The sequence below is a fragment of the Dermochelys coriacea genome, chromosome 4 (assembly GCF_009764565.3).
Source record: "Dermochelys coriacea isolate rDerCor1 chromosome 4, rDerCor1.pri.v4, whole genome shotgun sequence".
NCBI classification, from domain to species: Eukaryota; Metazoa; Chordata; order Testudines; family Dermochelyidae; genus Dermochelys; species Dermochelys coriacea.
This window is the reverse complement of record NC_050071.1, coordinates 24,536,017-24,560,856: the sequence shown is the minus strand read 5'-3', so window position 1 is coordinate 24,560,856 and position 24,840 is coordinate 24,536,017. Positions and strand designations below refer to the sequence as shown.

General features: G+C 41.8%; 1 protein-coding gene and 1 long non-coding RNA gene across 5 annotated transcripts in view; one reads left to right on the top strand and one right to left on the bottom strand.

Annotated features, from left to right (window-relative positions):
- The first annotated feature begins 1,591 nt into the window (after positions 1-1,591).
- LOC119854630 lies at positions 1,592-23,611 on the top strand. Of its 4 annotated transcripts, none has more exons than XR_005292550.2 (7): positions 1,592-1,898; positions 15,530-15,724; positions 17,691-17,763; positions 17,966-18,021; positions 19,549-19,596; positions 22,335-22,421; positions 23,355-23,549. It is a non-coding gene; the product is annotated as an uncharacterized LOC119854630 (long non-coding RNA). The 4 variants fall into 4 exon arrangements; XR_006280591.1 differs by having other exon boundaries at positions 17,960-18,021; XR_006280590.1 differs by having other exon boundaries at positions 17,691-18,021; positions 23,473-23,611.
- The window catches only part of GRID2 (glutamate ionotropic receptor delta type subunit 2), a 1,041,562-nt gene continuing 1,032,989 nt past the window's right edge, over positions 16,268-24,840 (bottom strand). The window contains 2 exon segments of the mRNA XM_038399416.2: positions 16,268-18,570; positions 23,544-23,784. Coding sequence (XP_038255344.1) covers positions 18,148-18,570; positions 23,544-23,784 — 664 coding nt within the window. The 3' untranslated portion in view covers positions 16,268-18,147.

Here is a 24,840-nt window from a genome sequence, read left to right as displayed (position 1 = left end):
TCCCCAGCCTTTGTCTTGTCTATTTTAGATTGTAAACTCTTTGGGGCAGGCACTATTTGTTGTTATGAGTTTGTTCAGTGCCTAGCACAATAGGGCCCGGAGCTCATTTTGAGCCTTTAAGCACTACTCTAAAATAGTATTGTCTTCTTTAGTAGTATTGTGTTGATGTGTCTCCTCTTAAAAAATATGGTAGTTATGTTAACTATTTTAAAGAACACTGTAGTGTATTTCAATATATTAGTATTTAACCAATATGTTGTAAAATAATAAGACTTACTCTTCACAAAGGAGACATTTTACAACTACAGAAAGATTCTAGAGCTACTTTTATGATGCAACAGCAGTTTTTCCAAATGGCTTATGGCAGAAGGATGAATGCTAAGAGCCAGATAGTCCCCTCCATCCAGTTGGTCAACCCCTATTGCTGTCAATGGCAATTTCACACAAAGGATAAAGGGAATATAGGAGCTGAAGGGTCTAGTACAATATGTGGGATTGCCGCTATTCGATCCTACTCCATAGGACTCCAGCATATTGTTTAACGATAGCTGTTCACTGTGTTATGGTTACAGTTATAGCAATCTGCTTTAGAGGAATGTTATACACTAACTCCAGACTGAAATTTCACGTGCAAGCTCAATAGTGCAGCAATATTATAAGTTGATGTGCAAATAAAATCAATTTACTATTTTCTTGTGTGTTAATGTAGCTTATCAATATCCAGTTTCCCAATGCAAGAAGACTTTTCTATAATTCTGTGTTTTACAAATGATTTTCGTTTTTCAGTCTAAGATTGGCCATCCTGCTCATTGGAGTATGAGGGCATTTGAGTCTGAGAATCCTACTGAATTGCCCAGGGATTGCAGTGATTCAACTGGGAACTGCCATTCTTGGCTCCAAATGCAGCTTGAAAGTATGCTGTAAGGAAGGGGCTGATATGAGTGGGGAGAAGAGGAGACATGGGGTCTGGAGCGACCCAGGCTGAGGACAAGGTACGGAAGACAGAGGGTGGTCACCTTAGGGGGAAAGAGGTCCAGAGGGTGGCCGCAACCGGCCCAGCAACCAGCAGCCCAGCTCAGTCCTCTAGCTAACAAAGCCCTTTCCCAGATGACACCTCCCTCTATCCCCATGCAAAGGCTCCAGCGGACGACAACCCCTGTCATCTCTGCGCTCCCTTGCACATGTCCCATCCATCCTTCTCTAGCTAGCAGAGTCCTACTGCCCCATGCCCCATGCCAGCCTGCATGTGCTTTGACCAGCACCTCCTTGCCCACTTCCAAGAAAGCCAATCAACCCTGGCAGCCGTCAGCGAGCCACCAGGTGGCCAGGTCTTGGCTGAGGTGGCCCTGGGCTGTGGCACTCCCTCCTCTTTAACAGCCACCGGCGGCCATCCTGCCCCATTTTCCAAGGGCACCCCAAGAGGTCTCTTGGCAGCGAGATTTTGAAGCCGCTGTTCGCTCCCTTGGGCTCCCCCTCCCCCTTAGACAGGCAACCCCCACCCTGGCTTCCTTGGCATGAGGGGCCCTGCTCAAAAGATGGCGAGCAGCGCCTCGCTTCTTCATTTTAACGCCCCCCCCCCTCCCCAAGGTGTCGCGCGCAAGGCTAGACCTTGCCGGGCCGCGTTACGGGGAAGCCCCAGCAAGGAGCGCGTCAGAGGAGGGACGTGCTGCCAGCCACGGCAAGTCACCAGGCTCACGGGCCCGGAGAGCGCCGCGGCCAGGCGCCGCCTTCCGCTCCGCTCCGCTCCGCTCCCCTCCCCCCCGGGCACCGAGCTGCGCGCGGCCGGCCGGCGCGGGCGGGCGGGGGGGGGGGCTGCACCCCGCTCTCCTGCGGGCTCCCTGCGCGCAGGGGGAGGCTCGGCGCTGGGTCTACGCGCCGGAGGCAGGTCAATGAAGCTGGTAAGAGTCTTATTGCCGGTCCTGAAGCGTTCGGGGGGGGGAGGCGAACTCGTGTCTCGTTTTGGTGCTTCAACCCCCCCCTCCCCCCCCCCGTCGGGGCCCTTGCAGCCGCTCGCGGACTAACTCCCCAGTGACGCAGAGAAAGGCGCGTTGCCGGCTCGCAGCCTAAGGGCAGGACCGGCCCCCCCCCCCCCAAAATCTGGGGGAGAGGCCCCCTGCGCCCCGACACTGACGGGCTCGAGTGGGCCCCTCGCTGCCCCGTCCCCCAGCACCCCCCCGCGCTGGCGGGGGGCCCCCGGGGCAGCGTTTCCCGAGCCAAGAGTGCGGCGGGCGAGATCAGCCCCTGGGCGGGGCGGGAGGGCGAGACCGCCGCTGATTTCCTGCGCGCAGGGCGCCGAGCGCTAATCGCGGGGGGGGGGAGCAGCTGCGGCCCCTCCCCCCCCCGCCAGTATTTTATAGGTGAGCGGTGACAAGGGCTGGAGGGCTTGGGGTGGGGGGGGGAAGTTCCAAGGGAAGGAGAGCGCGAGATCCCCCCCCCCCGGCCCCCCCGGGGGATGGCGAACAAAGAGGAACCGGAGTGTCATTCAGCTAAGCGAGGTCTCCCCCCGCGTGCACTATATACTGACAAGTAAGGGAAATATCAAGGAGGTGCTTGGTGTGCTGCAGTTTAACTAAACCCCCCCCCCCCAAAAAAAAAAAACAACGGAGGCGAACCCGCTCGCGCTCGTGCTCCGGGAAGCCCCGGGAAAGGCAGCCGCTTGCTCCCGGACAGAAGCCCTTCGCCCATCACCTTGACTCCATAAAGCCAAGCGGGAGCCATTTGCTCGGAACTGTGCAAAAAGTGCGGTGGCGCCTGGAGCGGTGTCTCTGCGTCGCTGCTTCCCCTGAAGTCCCTCTGCTGCGTGTGTGTGTGTGTGTGTGTGTCCGTCCCAGGGTTGTCCCTCTGCAAACAACAGGTTGAATATTGTAGGTGAGGGTTATTAAAGCGTCCCCAGGACAATGGCAGTCTGTGTCCCATTCGCCACGCTTGGCTTAATCTTTGGAAAGGGCACACACAATGTGACATGATGTTGGCTTCCAATATCATTCAGTCTGCATAGCGGCAAGGGTTGCCCTGTCTCCCTGGAAATGATGTTCGGCAGATTTAATCCTACTCTCTAAAAAAAACAAACAAAACAAAACAAAACCCTCTACATACTGACAGCGAAGCTTTGAGTACCCCGCTCAATATATTGAGCTCGGTCTTGAACCTGGATCACTTAAAAAAAAAAGAATTAAAAGGAAAAGGCTCAGAGAGAAGAGGATTCTACCCAACCCAGACGCACAGAATAGAATCTGGGTAGCGTTGTATTGGGTCATTCAGTGTCAGTCTGGCAGTGGGTTTCCCCTAAAGAATACCTGGCCAGGGAGCAGTGTAGCCAATGCTGCGGGCAGAAATAAAGAGCTTTCTTGTTCTTTTGTGAGCATTGTAAGCTGTGCTGGTTTTCCTCTGGCTTGGAGTAAAACCCACTAACACGGAGCCATCCAAAGGGGAACAAAGCACTCAGCCCTAGAGGCTTCCATGTCTAGCTGTAGCCTGCTGGGCTGCTTTCAGAGCAAAAATGTGCCCCCAAGATTGAGGACCCTGGGATTAGGCACTGTCCAGAGGAAGGTGAGCGGAGAGAGGGTGAGGTCTGGCGTGGGATTCTCTCTTTCCTTGCTGTCATTGTATCCTGGGGATGCTGCAGTATCTGAAGGGCCTTTGTTTTGGGGACCTCTGCGATTTAGTGTTATTCCTGGTTCAAAAGAATTAGTACAAGGATCACAGCCTGTTTTCAAGTCACCTTGAGTTTAGAAACCACGTTTGCAAACCGTATCACTAAAAATGGTGGCTTTCAACTCAGTTGCTAGCAGCGAGTGAATTACATACAAAACATCACCCACCTCGTCTCTCTGAATGAGGGATAGATCCTAAGTTTGGCACCGACTACCTCCTCCAGCAGTGCCCCGTCTGAGAAAAGGTCAAAATGTAGTTTGCTTTTCAAGGTTATCTAGGGCATCAGTTTGATAGATTTGTGGAGGCACAGACAATACTAGAAAATTAGTTATAGTGGCTGAAGGAATGAATAATCGCTTGATTCCAAAGTTCCATGATCACTTTCAACTTCAGGAAGCAAATTCCATGTCATCTAAAAACTCCTTTTTAAATTGAAAGTCATTTACTACCCAAAGTATTAGAATATTTGGTGTTTATTTAGGCAAGGATCTCTTAAATATTTGTGAATTTAGACATTATTTGCATTAAACTAGCCAGTTCTAGAAGTGAGAGATCAAGAGTGAACTAAGTAGTAGTCTTTAGATGAGCTGATTTCGCCCCCCCCCCCCCCCCCGGAGCGATATCAGGAAATAGACGATTTCAGAGCTAAAGCCACTGGAAATACCACAGCGCCACCAGCTGGATTTGAAAGATTTAAACAAGAAAAACTAAGTGCATTGGATAGAAAGCTGTACGGCTTCTCTTAATAGCCTGAGAGCACGAGTGAACGAGAGAGAAATGGCAGCCCTTAGCGTGAAGAGTTCTACACTTTTACAACAAAAGAAAAAGGTAAAAATGCCAATGCCATCTCCTCGTGTGTTCTGTCCCTACAGCCCCGGCACAATGTGGAACGTGTGCCGATTTTACAGTGAAATTATACAGCACTTATTTCATGTATTTTGGCAGCTAGGCAAGAACAAACAATAGGGTAAACCTCAACTGCTCGAAACCGGACAGCCAGTCAGCTAGCTAATCAGATCCAACAAAATGAGCAAAAGAAATGATCGAAAGGAAAAGCTGTCCGGGGGTGGGGGAAAAGAAGAGGGAGAGAGAAAAGAAGAATAGTTAGAAAGAATTGGATAAGGCAATATTGTGCCTCGAGTTTTAAAGCAGAACTCCCATTGATTGCTGTTGGCTAAAATTAGCTATTGTAATAGCTCTACACCCAGACTTGGCTTTAGCAAAGAACTTAACCCCCTTGCAAGAAAGAACATTGACGTCATCTGGGCTGTTCACAGTTGACAGAGTCAAACACATTTTCAAAACAACCATTTTCATAACACAGTCACGTGTCTTTTACTCATCCCACAAGCTATAGATGATGAGAGCAACAATGCTTCTCTTTAAAATTGTAAAATGATAGAATTAAAACTTAGTTTTTAAAGAATAATCTGGTAGGGCATCATCTACTATTAGTATCACTCTTCCCCAGTTTTGAAGCTTTTAAAGTCTGTAATAAAATCCTAAATTTTAGTCCACTGGGTATTACAGAGCAAAACAATTACAGCACAAATAAAACGATCTCTGCCAATTGTTCCCACTGGCTGAATTCCACTATTTTTGGCTCATTATCTCCATGATTTTATGTCCGTTTCTCAGTTTGTTCCGCAGAAATAATAAAAAAAATTTGTTTTCAGGCTACTTACAAGAATAGCCAGCTAGAAATTATATAATAAATAATAAGTTTTCATAATTGCTTCATATTTTCAGCTTTAAAACATCTTTGTTTAACTCTAGCCAAATGTTATTTGAAAATTTCTCTATGTTGTAGTAAATGCAACCCTACTCCATGAAAACACAATGTAACAATAGTACTACATTACTCACCCTGTTCTATATGTGCATTCATCCTGGTATCAGTTGTATTAGGGACCCAAATATTACTTGTTACTTTTAGTAGCTGTGCAGGACTAGTATAACCTAAGGCCTTTTTCCCTTTCTGGGCTCCACATTTACTAGATTCCAATTAGAAAACTAATCTGTTACATCTGTGCAAACCAACTGACAGAAATGAGGATTTAGGCAGGTGTCACCAATGGTATTATTTGGTCAGTGTAATCTTTTTAAAGGTGACGTGAGTGAGAGGGAAACCCAGCTTCATTTGCAGAGCCTGGGTTGTGGTGGTAGAGCTGATAACTAGGGTAAAAACAGGAAAAAAGTGATTATTTGTTCTGAAAATCATTGTCAGAACAAGCCTGGAACCCAGCAATGTAAAATTTAGATAGGCATTTTTCAGAAGAAAACTCCACATGAGGATAAATCTAGTCTTCGTTTCCCTGGCTGAGAAAGGCTCCCGTGCAGCAGAACTCATGCACACCACAAGGGGCAGACCTAGACATGATAGGAACCAAACACAAACATAGGGTGCTGGAGCTAGGGGTGCTGGTTGTACTGCTTCACTCTCCTGTCCCTGCCACCTCTGTCTTGAAGTGGTTTCCATCATATACAGGGTTTAGCGTTTGGTTCAGTGCCTCTCAGCACCTCCTAACACATATCCAAATTGTTCCAGCATCCCTGAACACAAGATACATGAAGTCTAGATGCCATGGAGGCCCTTGTGGGGCAAAACACCTGATGCAGTGCATAGAGCAGGCTAAGGGCTTCCTGGCTGTACACATTTTCTTCTCCCTCAGCTGCAGGGGATTGTGCAGAGACCTTGCATAGGCTGCTTCAAACATTGGCTTTGGACATTTCCTGGTTCTGATAATGCATTGGTAAAGTTACACATCCATTTGCTAGTGAATGTTCCCAATGCTAGCACTAGAGCAGGGGAACTATTGCAAAAGGAGTGTTTGCAAGTGTTCGTGGTCTAGTGTATTGAAGACTATTGTGGAACTGCAAGCTATCACTTTAAGAGCAGGGCAGAGGTGGGGTGGTCTTCGTTCTGCAGCAAAGCATAGGATATCATTAGCAGTCAGTCTGGTAAGAACCTGTTTAAAGCAAGGGAGATGACTGTTACCTCTCTGCTCTAGGGAGCAGCTTCTCTTGGAGTTCTTCTGTATTAAGGTTCTGATTTCTGGGAAATAAGTGTTGTTACGCTGCAGCCTTCCACCAAGAATATTTTGTTTTTAATCTCACTTTGCTGTGTGTATGTTGTGAACATAACACATTGGAAGGCCCAATGGCTTTTTGGTTTGATCATGTTCATACCACTCGTTTCTCCCTCAACTTTTTCTGGTTAGTCATAAATATTGAGGCAGATGAGTTTTTGTTTGATTGGGTTTGTGGGGAATTGACAGAGGTGTACATGCATGAACAAGAGCACATTCCTGTTTAAATAAAACGTTTCAAGCTTCCGATTAGGAAATAATAGCATGTGGCTTAAGAGAACAACCACAGACAATAAATAGCAAACCCACATCTCTTGTAGTCTGAAAACTGTTTGTCCAAGTTTATTTGGCAACTATTTACAAGTAACACATTTGCAGAAATTAGGTTCAGTTCCCAAATGATTTGTAAATATAGGCCTAAATTTGGCGGATAATTTACTCACGATGATTTAAGTTTTGGCTAACAAATATTTATTTTAAAACCAGTTTCAGGCATGTGATCTGTACTTGCATCTACTTTCTAGGTTAACATGTTCTGTAAGTACTCTGTCTCCCACATCTGTGGTCAGTCTTCATATTGGAAAGCACTCTTCCCCCCCCCATTCTTCCCCCAGATCACCACTTTTGTTGCGACATGGGAAAGAGTTCTGCTTTGTCCCTTGCCACTCCCACTGCCCTTCAACCTGCTATGTCCTTTTACTGCTCTGCAAGCAGTAGTGTACGTCAGAGCAATGTGTGCCCCTTTGCAGGACTGAACCCCGAAGAAGTAAATGTATTCACTTTAGTGGATTCTATTGTTCTTAAACATGTCACACTGTTTTGAATGGGGTTTACTTTGTATTGCTCATATCTTCCCGTAAGCAGATTTTTCAGAGTTGTAGAAACTGCTTAGGAAATAATGCTTATTCTTTCACACAAAAAGTGGGAGGAGTTCATTATTTGCAAGATCCTAATCCTGTAGACAGCTAAACAGTATCCAAACAGCAGCAGATATTAAGCTATAAGGTTTGTAAAAAATCATTGTCAGGGACAAGTGCCTATTTTCATTAAGTGTTATTCTGTAAATCAACACACTTCTCTTTCTTACACTGCACAGAGTGCATGCTTTATACTTGAAGTAATGATCAGTCCTTAAGCAATGTATTGAGTGTTAGGAATATAAACTATCCATACTATTAATTTTGTTCAGTATTATTTGCTTTCTTTAGCTTATTTTTCCATGTGTAAGCAAAATAATTAGTAACAACATAGGTCAACAGTAATTACTCTTGCCGTGGTCTACAGTGAATATTCATACAGCCATCCCCACTGTATGCATTTGAAGAAGCATGTTCACGGACAGTGAGGAGGAGTACAAGTTATTAACAGTATCGGTGTGCTATATTGCTACTCAACCTTTTTTTGGCCATCTGCTTAGGATACATAGCCATAGTGAGCTAACACAGCCTATTTAAGGATTTTGTTTCAGATTGATACCGTGCAACTCCATACTACCTATTTCAAACTGTGCCTAGCAAATTCATGCTGTGCTTCCACCAACTTATCTAACAGCTTCCCCCTTTCTCTTCTTCTAGGCTGCACTAGGTTAAGATGGGTCAAGGAACCATCTTGTGGTAGGTGCTCCCCTGGGCTCAGGTCTGGGCAGCGGAATGTCTATCTTGCACCCATTGCAAGCTCCCTACAGCCAACCAGGGAAGCAGGCAATAAAACAGCCAATACTTTTGTTTCACCTTTCCCCCTCTTCCTCCTTTCCATAGCGCAAGTGTTGCCCAGTGGAAGGAGTGTTCAGTGGTTAAGGCTCTGGGATGAACCTCAAGGAACATTGGTTCCTGTTTCTGCCACAGGCTTCCTGGGTGACCTTGGGAAAGCTGCTCAATATTTCTGTGCTTTAGTTCCCTGTCTGTACACTAAGGATAATAATGCTTCCATTAAAATAATTCTTGTGCAGATAAGTTAATATGTGGATGGTACTTGAATATTCTGGTGATGTGGTTATCTAAATATCTAGATAAATAGCAGAGGAGCTACAGCTGAGGAGGAATGGCTGCTCAGACAGGAGAAGGCAATGAGGGAGGCAGTGGTGTCCTCCTCCCCTGCCAAAAAGGGCTGGGGCACCTATGCTTTCACTTGCAGGTGTTTGTGTCTCTATTCCCTGCTGAGGTTGGATGGAAGAACTCCATGGCTTTTCAGGGAATGGAGTGTCAGAAGGACACATGCAGACAGAAGAGTCATGCATCAGCAACATGTGGGGGCAACAGATTCTGTGCCACTCCGCAGACAGCTAGGGTGGAGGCGGGTTGGCCAAAAGAATTACAAATGACAATGAGAGGGTCCTATTTGCACTTCAGAAAACAAAACATTGTTTTGAGCTGGTTACAGAAAGGCAGCCAAAGCCTCTGGCAGGGGTGAAAGACTTAGCTTCCATGGTTACATCGAATTAACCGTGTGGTTTGGGCACACACATTTTATTTAGAGCCAACCATGTCTCTAAGTGATTTAAAAGTTGTAGCATGGACAGTTCCTCAGAAATGAGACAAAACCCCATGTTTCATAATGAAACACAAAACAGAATGCAGCTGTGCCGCCAGTTCCATCTCCTCCCCAGTGTCTCCAGCATTGTACAGCACCACATTCCTGTTCATAAAACTCTAACTACTAACTTTGGTGTGTGTCAGGATATTTGTTGTTTTTATTAAAGCCCCGGCTCCTGGAGACATGCGAGTACATAAAAAGCGCAGCTGTCACGAAAAACGTAAACCCAAATTTCCAGCCCTTCATATGTTAGAAGGGGTCAAAAACCAGAGGGCAAAGAAAAAGATCCCCACATTTATTGTTTGTCAAAAATCTTATAATTTTTTAATGTTCAGGTTAGGCACTGAGATACATTTTTGTTTTTGACAATGGATAAGGAGCTGAGAATATTTAAGTATTGTTTGTTCAGTGTCATTGTGGAAATAGTGCTGGCACATACTATTTTAGGAAACAATTCTGCACTTAAAAAAATCACAGGCTTACCTAGCATATGCAGGAAATAGCCTATTCACTCGTAATAGTGTTGCGCTAATGGGGCATCCTGTCCTTTAAAAGGGAGTGGGTGTAGGAATATTTGAGTGGGCAACCAGGGGAGTAGCCGAGTGTCCTACATTTGGTGATTATTGTAGCAATTGTTAGCTTTAGGTCTGGGACTGCTTGTGAGGATCTGTGCAGTTGCAGAGGGATTTATATATATTTGGTAGTTTTGCATAGAAAATGTAACATAGATTCATAGGTATATGGTACCTTTCATCTTTGAGATCAGTCTTTTATTTATAAAAATTAGGGTGACAGGCATGTTTGAAATACGAAGTCCCTTTTGCCTATTTTGTAGGTGTGCTTCTATATTAGTCAAGTGGTTCAAATTGCTTTATTGGTTTCAACTGTCTTCTAAAAAAGAAACCGCTGTAAAATTTGAATACTTTAAAAGTCATACTGGGAATCATCCTTTCTGTAATATTGTCAAATGATGAGATTGAGGGGGGAGGATTCAGTCTTTGTGTTTGTATCTACACTTATTTCAAAGTAAAAAATATGCAGCACGCTTCTGGTGTAACTTCATTAGAGTACCAATGGCTAATTGTATATCCAACAGCAGCTGCCTTATTAGAGGTGCTGTGGCTTTTAGTGACCTAATTGCTTTTATAGGACTCACTTCTTTTAATAAAAAACATAGTTATCTGATATTCCAAAAAGGAAACAAAAGAGGAAATTGTCAGAATAAAATATTATTAAGGCTGGTAAATGGCAAATTAATATTCCTGAGTGAGATTTTCATAAGTGCACTGTGTTGGTTTTACTCCCATAGAAATTAATGGATGTTTTACTTCTGACTTCAGTGAGAGCAAATCTAGTCTACTATTGAGTACTTTTTAAAATCCATCCCCTAATATTTATATAACCTCTTTCATTCAGAGGTTTCTCAAATTATTTTGCAGACTATATACACACTCCTGCACACAGCGTAGGTGGGGGTGAAAAATGTACTGTACATTACACAGCCATGTGATAAGTTCATTTATCATGCAACTCTAACCACCTCATCTGCACTGTGTCCACTGATTCATCCTCACCAGGACTTACTCTACTATTCCAAATCCATGGAGCATTCAAACAGCTATCATTTAAACAAAAAATTCCACATGCTACAAAGGCAGAGTGTTCCTCCCCAATTTCATGGGCCTGAGATGCAGGATGGGTTATATTTAGTGCTGGATCAGTGATTGGTTTCAGTTCAAGATATCATGATCCCTCAGGGCTATTTTGGAGAGGCAGTAGATAATAATGCTTACCCATCTTTCTAAAGCACTTTGGTATCTATAGGTGAAAAAATATTATGGGCCAGATTATGACTGGCTTTACCCTATCCATGCAGTAGCATAAGATCCATCTCCCACCCCCTCAACTTTGTTGGGGTTTTATCTGAATTGCTGTGTGTCCGAGCAGGTGGGGAAGCATTGGCTGCAGTAACTTACTTCTCTGGAGCAAAAGGGAAAGAATGAAGACTCTTGGGGAAGCACAGCTATGTGCTGTCCCTCATGCAGGGCTTGGCCTAACACTCACTCCAACTTTGTGTATATGTAAGCCACACATTTTCAGTTAAGGTTATTTAAGCACAGAGAGTTCTACTGACATGGGTGAGTGGCACTGTGGCCTAGGATTAGTAATTGACGGGGGGAACCAAGAGACCTGTGTTCTGGTCATTTGACTGAAACTAGACCTTTTTTTTTTTTAATATAGTGAAATTTGGTTGTACTGTGCACATCCGTGGGATTAACAACCACATAGAGAAAATATGTATCTTGTGAGATACACATTTAATGAGCCAGGTTTATGCGGGTGACATTATTAGCTTGATCAGTGCAATTTACTCCTTTAATTTGATCCCCTGGAGTGACTCACCCACCCTCCTGTATTTAATATTGTGCAAACAGTGGGTTTGATTTGCCACTGCATTATTTCAGCTGTAAATGAATGTATGCCAAGATAAATGTATTGATTTTAATGGAGTTACACCAGCATGAAACTGGAGTCAGACCATAGTGACCCAGATCCTGAATGTTCATTGAGCTACAGAAAAGACAAAAAAACACTTGGATGTTCAAAAAGCAAAATGCTTTCTTTAAGAAAAAACAGTTTAAATTGCTAAGTGACTACCATGTAGTTACTCATTACATCTTTTACAGAACCCAAGCACTTAAAGGAAATAAATAGCTGAGGACATCATAAAATCTTACATTGTCCACAAAGTTTTTTTTTCCAAATGTAAAGAAATGTATATTTCATCACAAAGCCTGACACTTAACTCTGACCCAAAATAAATACTACTCTTCCATCAGTAATCTTAAAAGATGAAAAGAAAAAATTAACCTTTCTGAAAAAGAAACATGGCTATCATAATATATACACATTAATTTCCCATTCTGAGCAGCCACAAATGCAAATTCATGTAGACATAGTTCCATACTTTGATAAAGCTATACTCTCATATTACCTTCTGTATACTATTTTAAACTCAAGAAACAGCAGCTACAAATGCTACAACCACAAAAAATAATACTGTCTCTTGATAAATGTGTTACCTGACACTTCTCCGCAACAGTATCACTTAAAAGAAAATATTTAAACACCAAGGGCACAAAACCAATACATTAGAAAAAAATAATCTCTCCCACTGAAAACACCCAACAATCCATAGGTCAGAATTAAGGATTTTTTCATCTTTGATGAAATACACATTTCTTTGTATTTTATTGAACTAATGGGCTAATGTGTCCCTTTTCCCTGGTTAAAAATCATGATCTCATCATTTGCCATGTCCCACTGAAGTGTGCTCATATATATGTGATTTGCCTTCTCAGAAATGGTGCAGGGCCTACAGCTAAACTGGGCAGCTCTCCAGGGAGCCAATGGTGACCAGTGCTGCCTGCAAGGAAGCTGTGCCTCCAGCACAAGTTCTGGTTCCTGGCTGGGCTTCCCCACCCTCCCTAGTACCACAGATTACTCTGGGGCAATAGTAGCCTTCCCTTGGCTCCATGTGGATATGGTCTGGATCTTAAATGGTCCAAGTCTCTTCACAGTGGTGAATGTCATCCACAGTAATTCATTTTTCTGGATGAAGTTGAGATTGCAGTGTGCCCAGGTAATCCATATTCTTGTGGAAAGTGCCGTGGGATTTTTAATGCTCACAAGTAATCAGAGAGGAAAGATTGTCTGGGGGTTATAGCACTGGACTTAGGAGGCTTAGGTTGACATCTAGGCTCTGCCACACACTTACTGTGTGACCTAGGGCCAACGACTTAATCTTTTTGTGTCTCATTCTTCCATGTGTAAAGTGGGAGTAATATTTCCCTATCTCACAAGAGTGTCAAGCAGAGAATTTCAGGTGAGATACTGTGGTAATGGGGGGTGGCAGATGACAACCTAGGTAGCTATTGATTTTCTCTCTGGTCTGGGAGATTATTCCATGAAGTACATTGCTGTCTAATTTTAGGGCATTGGTTCAGATTTAGGGATTCCATAGGACATTAATCAGCCTCACCACTTCCTGCAGCACTCAAGGTTTCCGTCGGCAGTCTCCCTTACAAACACTAATCTGGTTTAGTTGATGAAATATGACAAGATCACAGCGTAAGATAATTTGGTTTAGACCGACCAGGTTTGATTTGCATTGTGAGTGCCTACATGCACCTCACCCTGTTACTCAGAAAACTCTATGACCCATTCTTATGGACACCTTTTTTACTAAAATGTTTAAAAATCCTGCACACAAGATTAAGAAACCCAGCGAGATGGGTTTACTGTATGGTTAACGAGGGGAATAGTCTGACTGGTTGGTTGTGATTCAGTTGTTGTTTTGGGGCCTTTATACATTATCCTGGATTAGGAAAGCTTATGGATAAGGAAAAGTACGTTTTACTTTTAAAGGTAGTCCACTTTGTGAACCTGTAAGAAATTAAAGCGAACCCAACAAATAATAGTGCAGTTTTGTACTATTCATTGCTCTGCATACGGTGGGTGTTCTGACATAGAAAGGTACACTTATAATTCTGCCTGCTTGACAGTATCCCAAGTAAGTATGGAAGATTGAGAAAATATTGCATAATAGATCTGATGTACTGAATGACGTAAAATTAGTATTTCCATTAGTCAAGACAAAAGAGCTGACCTCAGAAATGTTGGCCCTGACCACGCTATGGTACACCCCCATAATAGCAATCACCTTTTCTTGAGTTGCATGAGGACTTGTTTTGTTTTGTTTTGAGAGCCATACGATAGTTGAGCCCCTTCTTAGTCTCTAGGATCTTTTTATAATGTGGTTCTCTGGAGAGAAAAAAAAAAGCTTTTTCATATTGTTCAGGGAAACAGTGAACTCTGACTGCAACAACTGTGTTTAGCCAGCACAGTTTAACCACAAAGCAGTCTAGACAAGTATTCTATATGGGATATGTTAAATTGGTTGGGTTATTGGCATTACTTTATAAGCAACTCATGTTTTCATAAAGAATAATTTGTATTTTCAATGGAGTTTCAGTAATTTAAACACTTGTCAATAGTTCAGAGTAAAATTTGTGTCACATTGTTTTGAAAGGAAGGAGAGATGTTTGCAGGGTCTGTTCCCTACCCCGCAATATATACCATGACTGTCAGAGCTATTTTACCTAGCTTTTAAGTCATTTTATTGCTTTGCTATTTGCGCTGAGTGTAAATGATGGGAACAGTATACCCATGAAATGCAAGAGGAATGATCTAATGCAGACTGGAGCACAACAAATTTCAAGCATTCATGTTTATCTTAGAGAAATGAATAATTTAGGCCCTGATCCTGCAAATACTTATGCGCATAACTGTACTTGTGACTAACCCCAATAAGTGTATGTAATAAGGTGCATAAGTGTTTGTAGGATAAGGGCCTCCATTTGCTCATTGCTTTTCTTTTAGACGGAGCTATGCAACTTAACTCTTAGCTGTGTTTTAAGTAACTTTCACCAAATCACTTTTCTTCTTGATGGGGCTTTATATCAAACCTTAGCTTTTGAAATTCTCGGAAGGTGGAATTTTTTAGTTATAATCTAGCAATGAGTTGGGATAGCATGAAATTTATTTGAAAACTAAAACACCCTGTCCCATATATCATTAATGCTGGCTGAGTGAATGTATGAAATGCTAGCAACAATTTAAAATCATGGTTCAGTTAATGAAAGCTGAAGTGTTGTGAACAATCCAATAGAAAACTTGATATTAATTTTGGTGCTCTAAGTGACTACATAATGATTGATATTAAAGTAAATACTAAATAAATTAATATCAATTTGGCCATTAGTTTAAAATAGTAATGAAAATACACAACCCAAATGAATAAAGATTGAGAATACTGTAATTAAATAAGGGGCATATTCTGCCACCTGTACTCGTGAGGACATAGGCACATGGTTACCCATAGAGTAAGTTATGGTTTCATTTTAAATGAGGCAGAATCTGGTCCTATAAAAATAAATCAACAAAACAAAATAGGCCATATACCAAAAGAAGTTTCTAGACCATGTAGGCTGAGATTGAGTTAGGTCAGACATTGCTTCTGAATGTACCTGAGAATTTGGGGAGAATGCAGTTTAGGTCTAAACTTGACTCAGTGCCCCTGTCAATCTCACACTAATTTCCATGGGAATTCTACAGGCGATATGATGAGAGGCACAGGCTCTAGTACTTACAGTTCTTGCTTTAAAGGATGTTTGCTATTTTTTTTCTTCCAGTACATCTTACATATTCAAATACGACACTAAAGGTGAGACTCATTCCTGCTCCAGCTCTTTACACCAGGTAAAGGGGCTAAAGAAGTTCTACAAAGTTCTGGATCCAGCCAGGAGAGAATTTCCTCAGTGAAGGAACTGAGGAAGACAGTCACAGGCTGCATTTTGAAGATCTCCACAAAAGCCCTGGCATGGCAGGTATGGCGGATAAGGGGTGTGCTGAGGTCAGGGCCTCAGAATGTACTGGTAGTTCTGTAAAGATTTTGGGCAGCTCTGCTGCCATAAGTTAGAGAGACCCTCCAGGGCTGTCTGAACTACACCTGCTTAAAGCCATCCTAGTCTTCCCTCCCAATGCGCTAAGGCACAGTATAGAATCTCACCTGTAAGTTTGTATATGGGACCTCCACCTTCTTGGCCTCTATGGGTTACCACAATATAAATGTTAAATAATGCACACCTTAAACTGAAGAATGCAGACGCAGTTTGACATTTCCATGTTATTTAGGACAAACAGGAGGAAAAGCAAGTTTAGAAAACAATTTTATTAGACAAATTATTTAGACAAATTATACACAGAAAGCTCTGCCACTTGTAACTGAGGCCTCCAAAAAGTGTTGTGTATTTGTTTTATAGGCAACACATCAAAATAGGCCTATTTTAAATAGTGTACATGGTTAACAGTTTGTTTATAGCTAAAATCACTGCAACATCTGGTATGTCCCTACATAGCTTGTTGTAAAGAAATTTCTTGTTTTTTTTTTTTTTTTTTTTTTTTGAAATCAGAGTTGTGTACGAGTTCATGAATGTTACAAGGGGAAACAAGTTGTGCATGCTTTTAGACACTTGCTACCCTGGAAACAAAATGGCCGTTTGCATGATAAGAAATTGTTCTGCCTTACACAGTAGACAATATCTGAAGATTTAGTACAAAAACATTGATGGTACAAGATGCTCCATCAGAACAGAATAAGCATCAAAACAGAACAGAGCTGAAGAATATACCTTTTTAATTTCTCTGAAAGCAAATCACATAGGCTGATTCCTATATCTGTTCTAGCCATAGAATGAGTTAGGTTAACATAAGTGTAGGGTTGTGTAAAAAACAAAAATAACAAACTAACCAAAGCAAAGAACTCAGCATGGGAGAAGCTGCTTGTTCTCTACTTAACAGTTTACAGACTGAAAGCTCATTCTACATTTCTAACAGACAGGAGTGTTACTTTAAGAAGCTTGTGCCAAAGCAGGCACCTTTTTTGCTCTCATTGCTGTTCTTTCATCGTTCTGCACAGTTGACACTAATATAAAAATTACTCAGCTCCTCTAAATATAAATGAATATAGCAAGGGTTAAAATGATACTCAATCAGTTTTTTTCTTAGCATAATATATGACTGTAATTTAAGGCCACATCAATATTTCTCAAGGGTTTTTTGTTCCAGTAACTCCATTATTGTATTGATTGATGGTACTGATTTGGAAAAGAATTTCTTAACCTTCTATGATCTACGTTTAAATTTCTCTAGAGCTGTATTAGTTATCCATGGATGTGGTTTAACTAAGAGAGTTTTCCATTGGTTAAATTAATTAAACGTAAAATTACCAGGTTTAGCCTTCTACACTGCTGAAGAGCCAATGCAAAACCTAATCAAATGAGTTACATCTGGGTACAAACATTAAATTAACCCGGATGTTCTAATAAAAAAAAGTATAAAATAAGCTCTGTTGGCAAACAATGCAAGTAAGAATAATATTAAAGCCAATCTCTTTTCTAAACAAAAAGACCCCCTGCACTGTATATCTTTCCTGTATACAACACATTTTTACTAAAGCTTTATTAAATGAATTGCAATAGCAACGGCTGCCATTTTATAGATATATATACACATACTTATGTATATATATTTATGTGATACTAATTTATTTAACACAACAGAGGCTTCTGCCATATGATACAGTTTACTGTACATAAGAAAAACTTTTAACGCTGTACAATCACATAAAGGTCATATGCACTGTTGCAGTGCAAAAGTAGATTTAACTGTAGTCTTTACTGGCATAGTAATGGCTTTTTGTTATCCTACAAAACTGCATTCTCATATTGTGTGGCCTGAATAGTTTTTTTTTTCTTTTTTCCTTTTTTTAAATTTATTTTTCTTTTACTGCAGGGTTTGCCTTTGGTCCACAGTTAAAAGGACACACAACAGCAGTGGAGCACTGAATGGATGCAGCAGAACAAATGTAAAGGACGGAAGTTATTGCAATTATATAAAAAATGGAGAAAGAGGGGAGATGCAAACGCCCTTCTGCGAAATAACCCTCTATCTTTTATGCATACTCAGTGCACATTTCCTATACTTAAAGTATATGAAAAGTGTACGAATATAAAACTAGTGTGGTTTCTTTTTTTTTCTCTTTTTTTTTTCTTTTTTTAAAGAAACAGGTGACAAGAGAAGAGAGAGGAGGAGACAGAGAAAGCAGAGGACAGAAGGAGAAATAGTGAGTTGTTACTAAGAATCCTGATTTTTTTTTTAAAAGTTACATCCATGTTAGTCCCACAATATTACAGCTGCTCCTTGCAAAGGGAGTCCTAAAAAGAAACAATGAAGAAACTTGGTGTGAAGCTCATATGGAGGTGCCTCGGTCTGGGTCATTACCAATATTGAGCCCCAGAGTAGGAGTTGGTTGGTATGGGATAGACGACATTGTTTTGATAGGACTTCTGAAAAAGCCCCCATTAGGTGCCCTGTGCCTAAAAGGGCCAGTTCGGTGCTCAGGCATGTTGCCAAAGGAGAAACCAGAAGCGGCTTTAGCTGACAGCGTACGGCTAAGAGTCTGGATTTGTTCTGGTATGAAGGTTGTTGTGGTGATATGAGTGTTCCTGAAGTCACTGATTTGCTCCAGTGCTTGGCGTGTGGGCAAAGTGTCAATGTCCAGCGGGGTCAAATCAATTGACGAGGTGGAAAACTGTTTATGGGGGCTGTCGTCATCTGTGCACAGGCTGTTAACACGTCTGTGAAGATGTTCCAGGTCAATTTCCTTGTCATCCTGGAAAAGAAAAAGAAGATGGGCCATTTATTGTTGCCACTTTTTGCTGGACTGAATCTTTACAGCGGAACCAGAACTGCGCAGGAAATGTGACTAAAACTTCGTCTAACTTAAACTAAAACTTTGTGCCAGGGGCGGCCAGTGACTCAGCCATTAAGGGAGGCTAGTCCCTGGGCTTTTCCCTTGTGCCTGACAGGCCTTGCCCCATCTCCTCTCCTTTTGCCCCCTTCCCTGCAGGAGCCCAGAGCACTCCCATCACAGCCCCCGGCTCAGTGTCAGCTGCTCCAAGTCCCTGTGGGAGGCAGGCTGGCCAGCCTGGGCCAGTGCAGAGCAGTGAGAACTGCAGGAGGGAACCTGGGGGCGGGGCTATGCTAGGCTGTTTGGGGAGAGACAGTCTCCTCCAGGCTAGGATACCTGCCACCCATGCTTTGTGCTAATTTACAACAGCTGAGGTCAGGTATAAACATCTACGATGTAAATCTTTCCAACTGACTACTGCTGACTGGATAAGAAAGAACACAGGTGCTCTCTAACCTTATAATTCACCTATTTTCAAACCCAGCATCTTAAGTACTAAGCTGTAGGTGCTACAAATAGATGCCTATCATGAAAGTACATGTTTAGAGCCTGGGTATGCGTGATTTAGATTAATGACAGCTTGGTAATAATCAGCTTCCTATAATGAAGATGAAGTGTAAACTCAGATGGCTGGGGTGATACCAGCTTTTCTTGAACTCCATACTGATAACTAAATGTGAGCTTCAGATGGGAGCTTTTGAAGAATAGTAATAGCCTCTTCATCGGCCTTAATTCTGGCTGGGCTCAGATTGATTTTTTTATTTATTAGCTGAAATAGAATAAAGCTGAACTTCCAAACCATTTGGGGAGTACTGGTGGCGCATTTGCAATGTACCAGAAGAGAATACACAAGATGATTTTTAATTGTAATGCCAACAGTGGGTTTGATTCTCCTCCTAGTTACAGTGGAGCAACTCCGCCAACTCCAGTGGAATCACACTTGTGCAGGTAAGAGGAGAATGAGGTCCATTGTACTTATTTTGATGTGGGATCACACCCTCCTATCCTGGCCCTTTTTATCCTTAAACTACCCCAAAAGAATTCAATTAAAAAAAATGATGTTATGCTAGTGTTATAGCAGAGACTTTAAATGCACAAAAGTAAAAAGATACAAAGCCATGGGCCCCAAAGTAACTGTAAATCACCTATAGACCACATATATATTAATACTGAACTGCAAAGTGTAACTCAGAACTGAGTTAAGCATAGAAATATGCAAGGGATGTCCCCACTAATCAGACTGTGGGGCTTATTCATCACAGAATGAAGTTTTAACTAACCTTCTCAAAATTCACTTTAGTTTCCATGAAATCTACTGACTCTTCCAGACCAAATAGAGAAGCGTCACAGTGCATCATTCTAGGATGTCAGAGATACCAGAAATTATAACAGCACGGGCCATAGTGGTGCGTTTTTGACTTGCAAGCTTGATTATTGCAGCTCATTGTAGGTTTGATTCAAAGTTCATTGAATCAATGGAAAGACTCCCATTGATATCCGTGAGGTTTAGATCATCTAGGAATGAACCCACGCCCCCTGAAAAGACTCCACACAGTACAACATGTGACAGCCCATCTGCTTAGCAAGACTGGTCACCAAATCTCTCTGTACTGAATACTGAGTCCAGTTCAAGGTCTGCGTTCTGTTATTCCTGGTCCTTGATACTTAAGAGACCACTTTTCCCTCTTTGACCAGGACCTACCGTGACCGTTGTGAGACTCTCAGGGTATATCTACACTGCAATTAGACACCCGTGGCTGGCCCATGCCAGCTGACTCAGGCTCACAGGGCTTGGGCTAAGGATGGTTAAATTGCAGTGTAGACTTCCAGCCTTGGTCTGGAGACCGGGCTATAGGACCCCTGCGAGGTGGGAGGGTCCCAGAGCTTGCACTGCAGCCTAAGCCTAGGGAACTTACTCCCCCAAGAGATAAAAAGGTACCAGAGACCTCACTATTGTGAGAACTAAACGTGGGATTGACTTTCCCTCTATAATTTATGCATGCACAGACACGTACATAGACATACATCACATTCACCGACTGAAACAAAAACAAAACCAACTATATTAATCAAACTATTTATCCTATAGGCTGAGGAAGAAGATGGAGAAAGATTATGTCTGTACTTAAATAATTGGGAGGTGCTCACGTGCTATGGTAACAAAGGCCATGCAGTGTCCAGACAGAGGCTCAGCCATAGTGCATAAATCATGATTTTTGCCACTGTGCGCTGTTTTAAGTCTCCTCTTTTTTCTAATTTTGAAATTTTATAAAATAACTTTTATATGACTAAAATTTAAAATAGCAATCAAGGAAATGTTTAAAGTTACATCACTGGGGAAATATTGCAGCTTGAGCTATGTGAGTAATGAATTTTTTTGGTCTGCTACCAATTCCAATAAATTGAAAAAAATTGTTTTGGATTGAACCTCGAATATCATCTTTCAAATTTTTTGGTGATTCAAAAAGAAAACAATTTCTTTTCAGGTTGATTGGAACATTTCATTTCGACAAAACTGAAACATTTTGTTTTGCTGTTTACCATCTTTGAAGATTTTTGACTTTTAAAATAAAATTAAGGGAAATTTTGAAATGAAAAGTTGTGTTGAACGAAAATATCAAAATGTTTCATTTTGAAAATGTCTGTTAAATTTTATAAATTTTTCTTTTTTTTAACTGAAGCTATTAGGTGAAGTTAATTTGTAAAATATCTCAGTGTTGCCCAATCTGCATTTTTCACCAAAAATGTTTCAGTCAAAAGATTTCACACAGCTCTATCTGTGACTTAGCTGAGCCTCTAAAGGTCTCTCCAGTATTGCTGCTGATTCTTCTACTATAAATGACAATAGGGTCAGACTGGAAAAAAATAAGTAAGTGGTAATCTTCCTGGCTCTGCCCACAACCCAAGCTCTGCACACTCAATCCACCAAGAAGAGACATCACTCACAGTAAGATATATGATCATTCCTTTTTCTCTCTTGTGTGTTTTGGTCAGTAGTGAAATATTCAGCAGTGTTCACATTTAAATTATCATTAGAGTCAACATCCCATTCAGATTAATGGGGAGAGTTCAGTCTTCTCTCAGAGCTATTGGTTAAGGCCATCTGCGGACTCAGGAGGACATCATTGAATGGGTTACTTCTGGTTCATGACTGGCAGGTTATTTTCACAACCATAGGAAAATTATTTTTCAGTATAAATGCTCGGATTCTGGAGCACAAGATAGCAGCCATCAGGAAAAAAAGCTGGCCTGCTGACCACAAACTGGCCCAGCATGACCCCTAATTTGGACTAGTGGCCTGGAAGAGCCAGTGGATTTCATGGAAGCTAAAATAAATGTTAATTAAGATGTAATTCTTTGAATAAGCCCCATAGATGGGATAATGGGGACATTCAGCTCTTATTTTCATACTTAATTCAGTTTTGAGTCAAGCTTTTCACATCAACTTTAAAACATAAATTTAAGAGCAAGTCAATAAACAATATTAAAAAGTACAGGGAGGCCAATTTATAGCAGCTGAGGCAATGATAACTTTGAATTTCCTGGTTTCTATTAATTTGAAATACACACACATACACAAAATAAGTATCAAGTGTGACGTTTCTGAAAGTTTGGGCTAAGTGACAATTTGGTATATTTTACTATTTAAGCCTTTACTGGTTTTAACTGAGAGTTTCCCATTTCAGAGGATCCCAGTTTAAAGAGAAGAGAGTGTTTTCCTTTTTAACAACAGTACTTGCCAGAAGTTTAAAAAAAATCTCAGAACTGAAACAGTAAGCAAAAGGTTTTAAAAATTCAAACATCAATGCTGTAAGTAGTGAATGTAATTAACTCTGTCCGATTATACAGCGTAAGATTGCGAGGCACAATACTGGGGAAATTGCAGATAATGGCAAAACCATCTCACAAACTCAAAGTAATATCCTATAACATGTGTCTATGGCTATGTAGATAGAAAAAGTAATTGGTGGTGATGTACTGTGACTTGTCAAACATCTTGGACTGGGTATCTGTCAAGGACATTTAAATAATGATTTTTTCCCCCAGTGTTGCTTTATCTGGTCTTTTACAGAGCTAAAACTTCACCACCAGGGTAAGCAATTTGTTGTAAGACTAGGGTTCAGGGGGCTGGTAATGAGATACCTGAATTATCATGGAAATCATTCTACAGATACAGAAAGAGAGAACCAAACTCAGACCTACTATAAAATGGCACATCTTCCTCTAAAATCAGTGGTCTATAGTCCTGGGGAACTCTTTTAGAATTCCCTGACCAAGATGTTAAAAAATGGGTGTCCATATTCAGGTTTCTAAATAAATCTGGCTTGTTTTCCAAAGGGCTGAGCACCCGCAGCTGCCCTTGGCTTCAGTAGATATTGAGAGCAGAAATGAATAGGAGTGCAGGTTCCTCTGCACCTCCAAAAATCATACCAAGTTCATTTAGGAGCCTAAATATGGATTTAGGAGTTTAGCTTTGGTAACTTGTTTTTGAAAGTCTGAGCTATTGCATTTGGGGGGCATGTTTTGAATGCCAGAGTGAAAGATCTTTCACACTCATTGGCAAAACCTGGAGCTGATCCGCAATAGCAGGCATAATGTATTAATTACTAACATAGTCGTCTACTACTAATTGTGTTCTATTGAGAACGGTTCCTTGTAACAACACCAGTATACAATATTTATTTTCTTTTTTCATTTCTTTCTAGCTCTTCTAAAAAGGAGAGTCAGATTTCACGATTCAGATTTTGAGTGACCTTGCTCATTTTACAAATCTTACAAAGCTATGGAATTATCTCAGAAACTATGTTTTCCTTCCCCCTTTAGTGCTATAAATTCAAGACAAAAGTATGCAGAGAGCATGAAGATATTCCACTATAAATGAAGGGGTCCTATACCTCTTTTGAAGGAACCCGGGAGCCTTTCCTTTTATTCCACCATGTTTCCAGCATTGCAATGAAACAGGAGAGGACAATACCAGCAGCCAGGATACAAAACACCCCTGCAAAGCTCTTTATGTCCAGGGCACCTCCTTTCTGTTTGGTATCCACTGATGAGTATAGGTCACACTGACCATTCTTTGGCCACCACTTATGCTTCAGTATATCCATGTCTCCATTTTGCTGAAGTTCTAAAATCCTTGGGGAGAAAGCACAGAATCACCGGTTATGTCAATGACAACTGAAGCCTACATTTGTACAACTGAAAACTTAGAAGTGGTTGAGAACATGAATCATAGAATCATAGAATCATAGAATATCAGGGTTGGAAGGGACCCCAGAAGGTCATCTAGTCCAACCCCCTGCTCAAAGCAGGACCAAGTCCCAGTTAAATCATCCCAGCTAGGGCTTTGTCAAGCCTGACCTTAAAAACCTCTAAGGAAGGAGATTCTACCACCTCCCTAGGTAACGCATTCCAGTGTTTCACCACCCTCTTAGTGAAAAAGTTTTTCCTAATATCCAATCTAAACCTTCCCCATTGCAACTTGAGACCATTACTCCTCGTTCTGTCATCTGCTACCATTGAGAACAGTCTAGAGCCATCCTCTTTGAAACCCCCTTTCAGGTAGTTGAAAGCAGCTATCAAATCCCCCCTCATTCTTCTCTTCTGCAGACTAAACAATCCCAGCTCCCTCAGCCTCTCCTCATAAGTCATGTGCTCTAGACCCCTAATCATTTTCGTTGCCCTTCGTTGTACTCTTTCCAATTTATCCACATCCTTCCTGTAGTGTGGGGCCCAAAACTGGACACAGTACTCCAGATGAGGCCTCACCAGTGTCGAATAGAGGGGAACGATCACGTCCCTCGATCTGCTCGCTATGCCCCTACTTATACAACCCAAAATGCCATTGGCCTTCTTGGCAACAAGGGCACACTGCTGACTCATATCCAGCTTCTCGTCCACTGTCACCCCTAGGTCCTTTTCCGCAGAACTGCTGCCGAGCCATTCGGTCCCTAGTCTGTAGCGGTGCATTGGATTCTTCCATCCTAAGTGCAGGACCCTGCATTTATCCTTATTGAACCTCATTAGATTTCTTTTGGCCCAATCCTCCAATTTGTCTAGGTCCTTCTGTATCCTATCCCTCCCCTCCAGCGTATCTACCACTCCTCCCAGTTTGGTATCATCCGCAAATTTGCTGAGAGTGCAATCCACACCATCCTCCAGATCATTTATGAATGACCATACCACTATTCC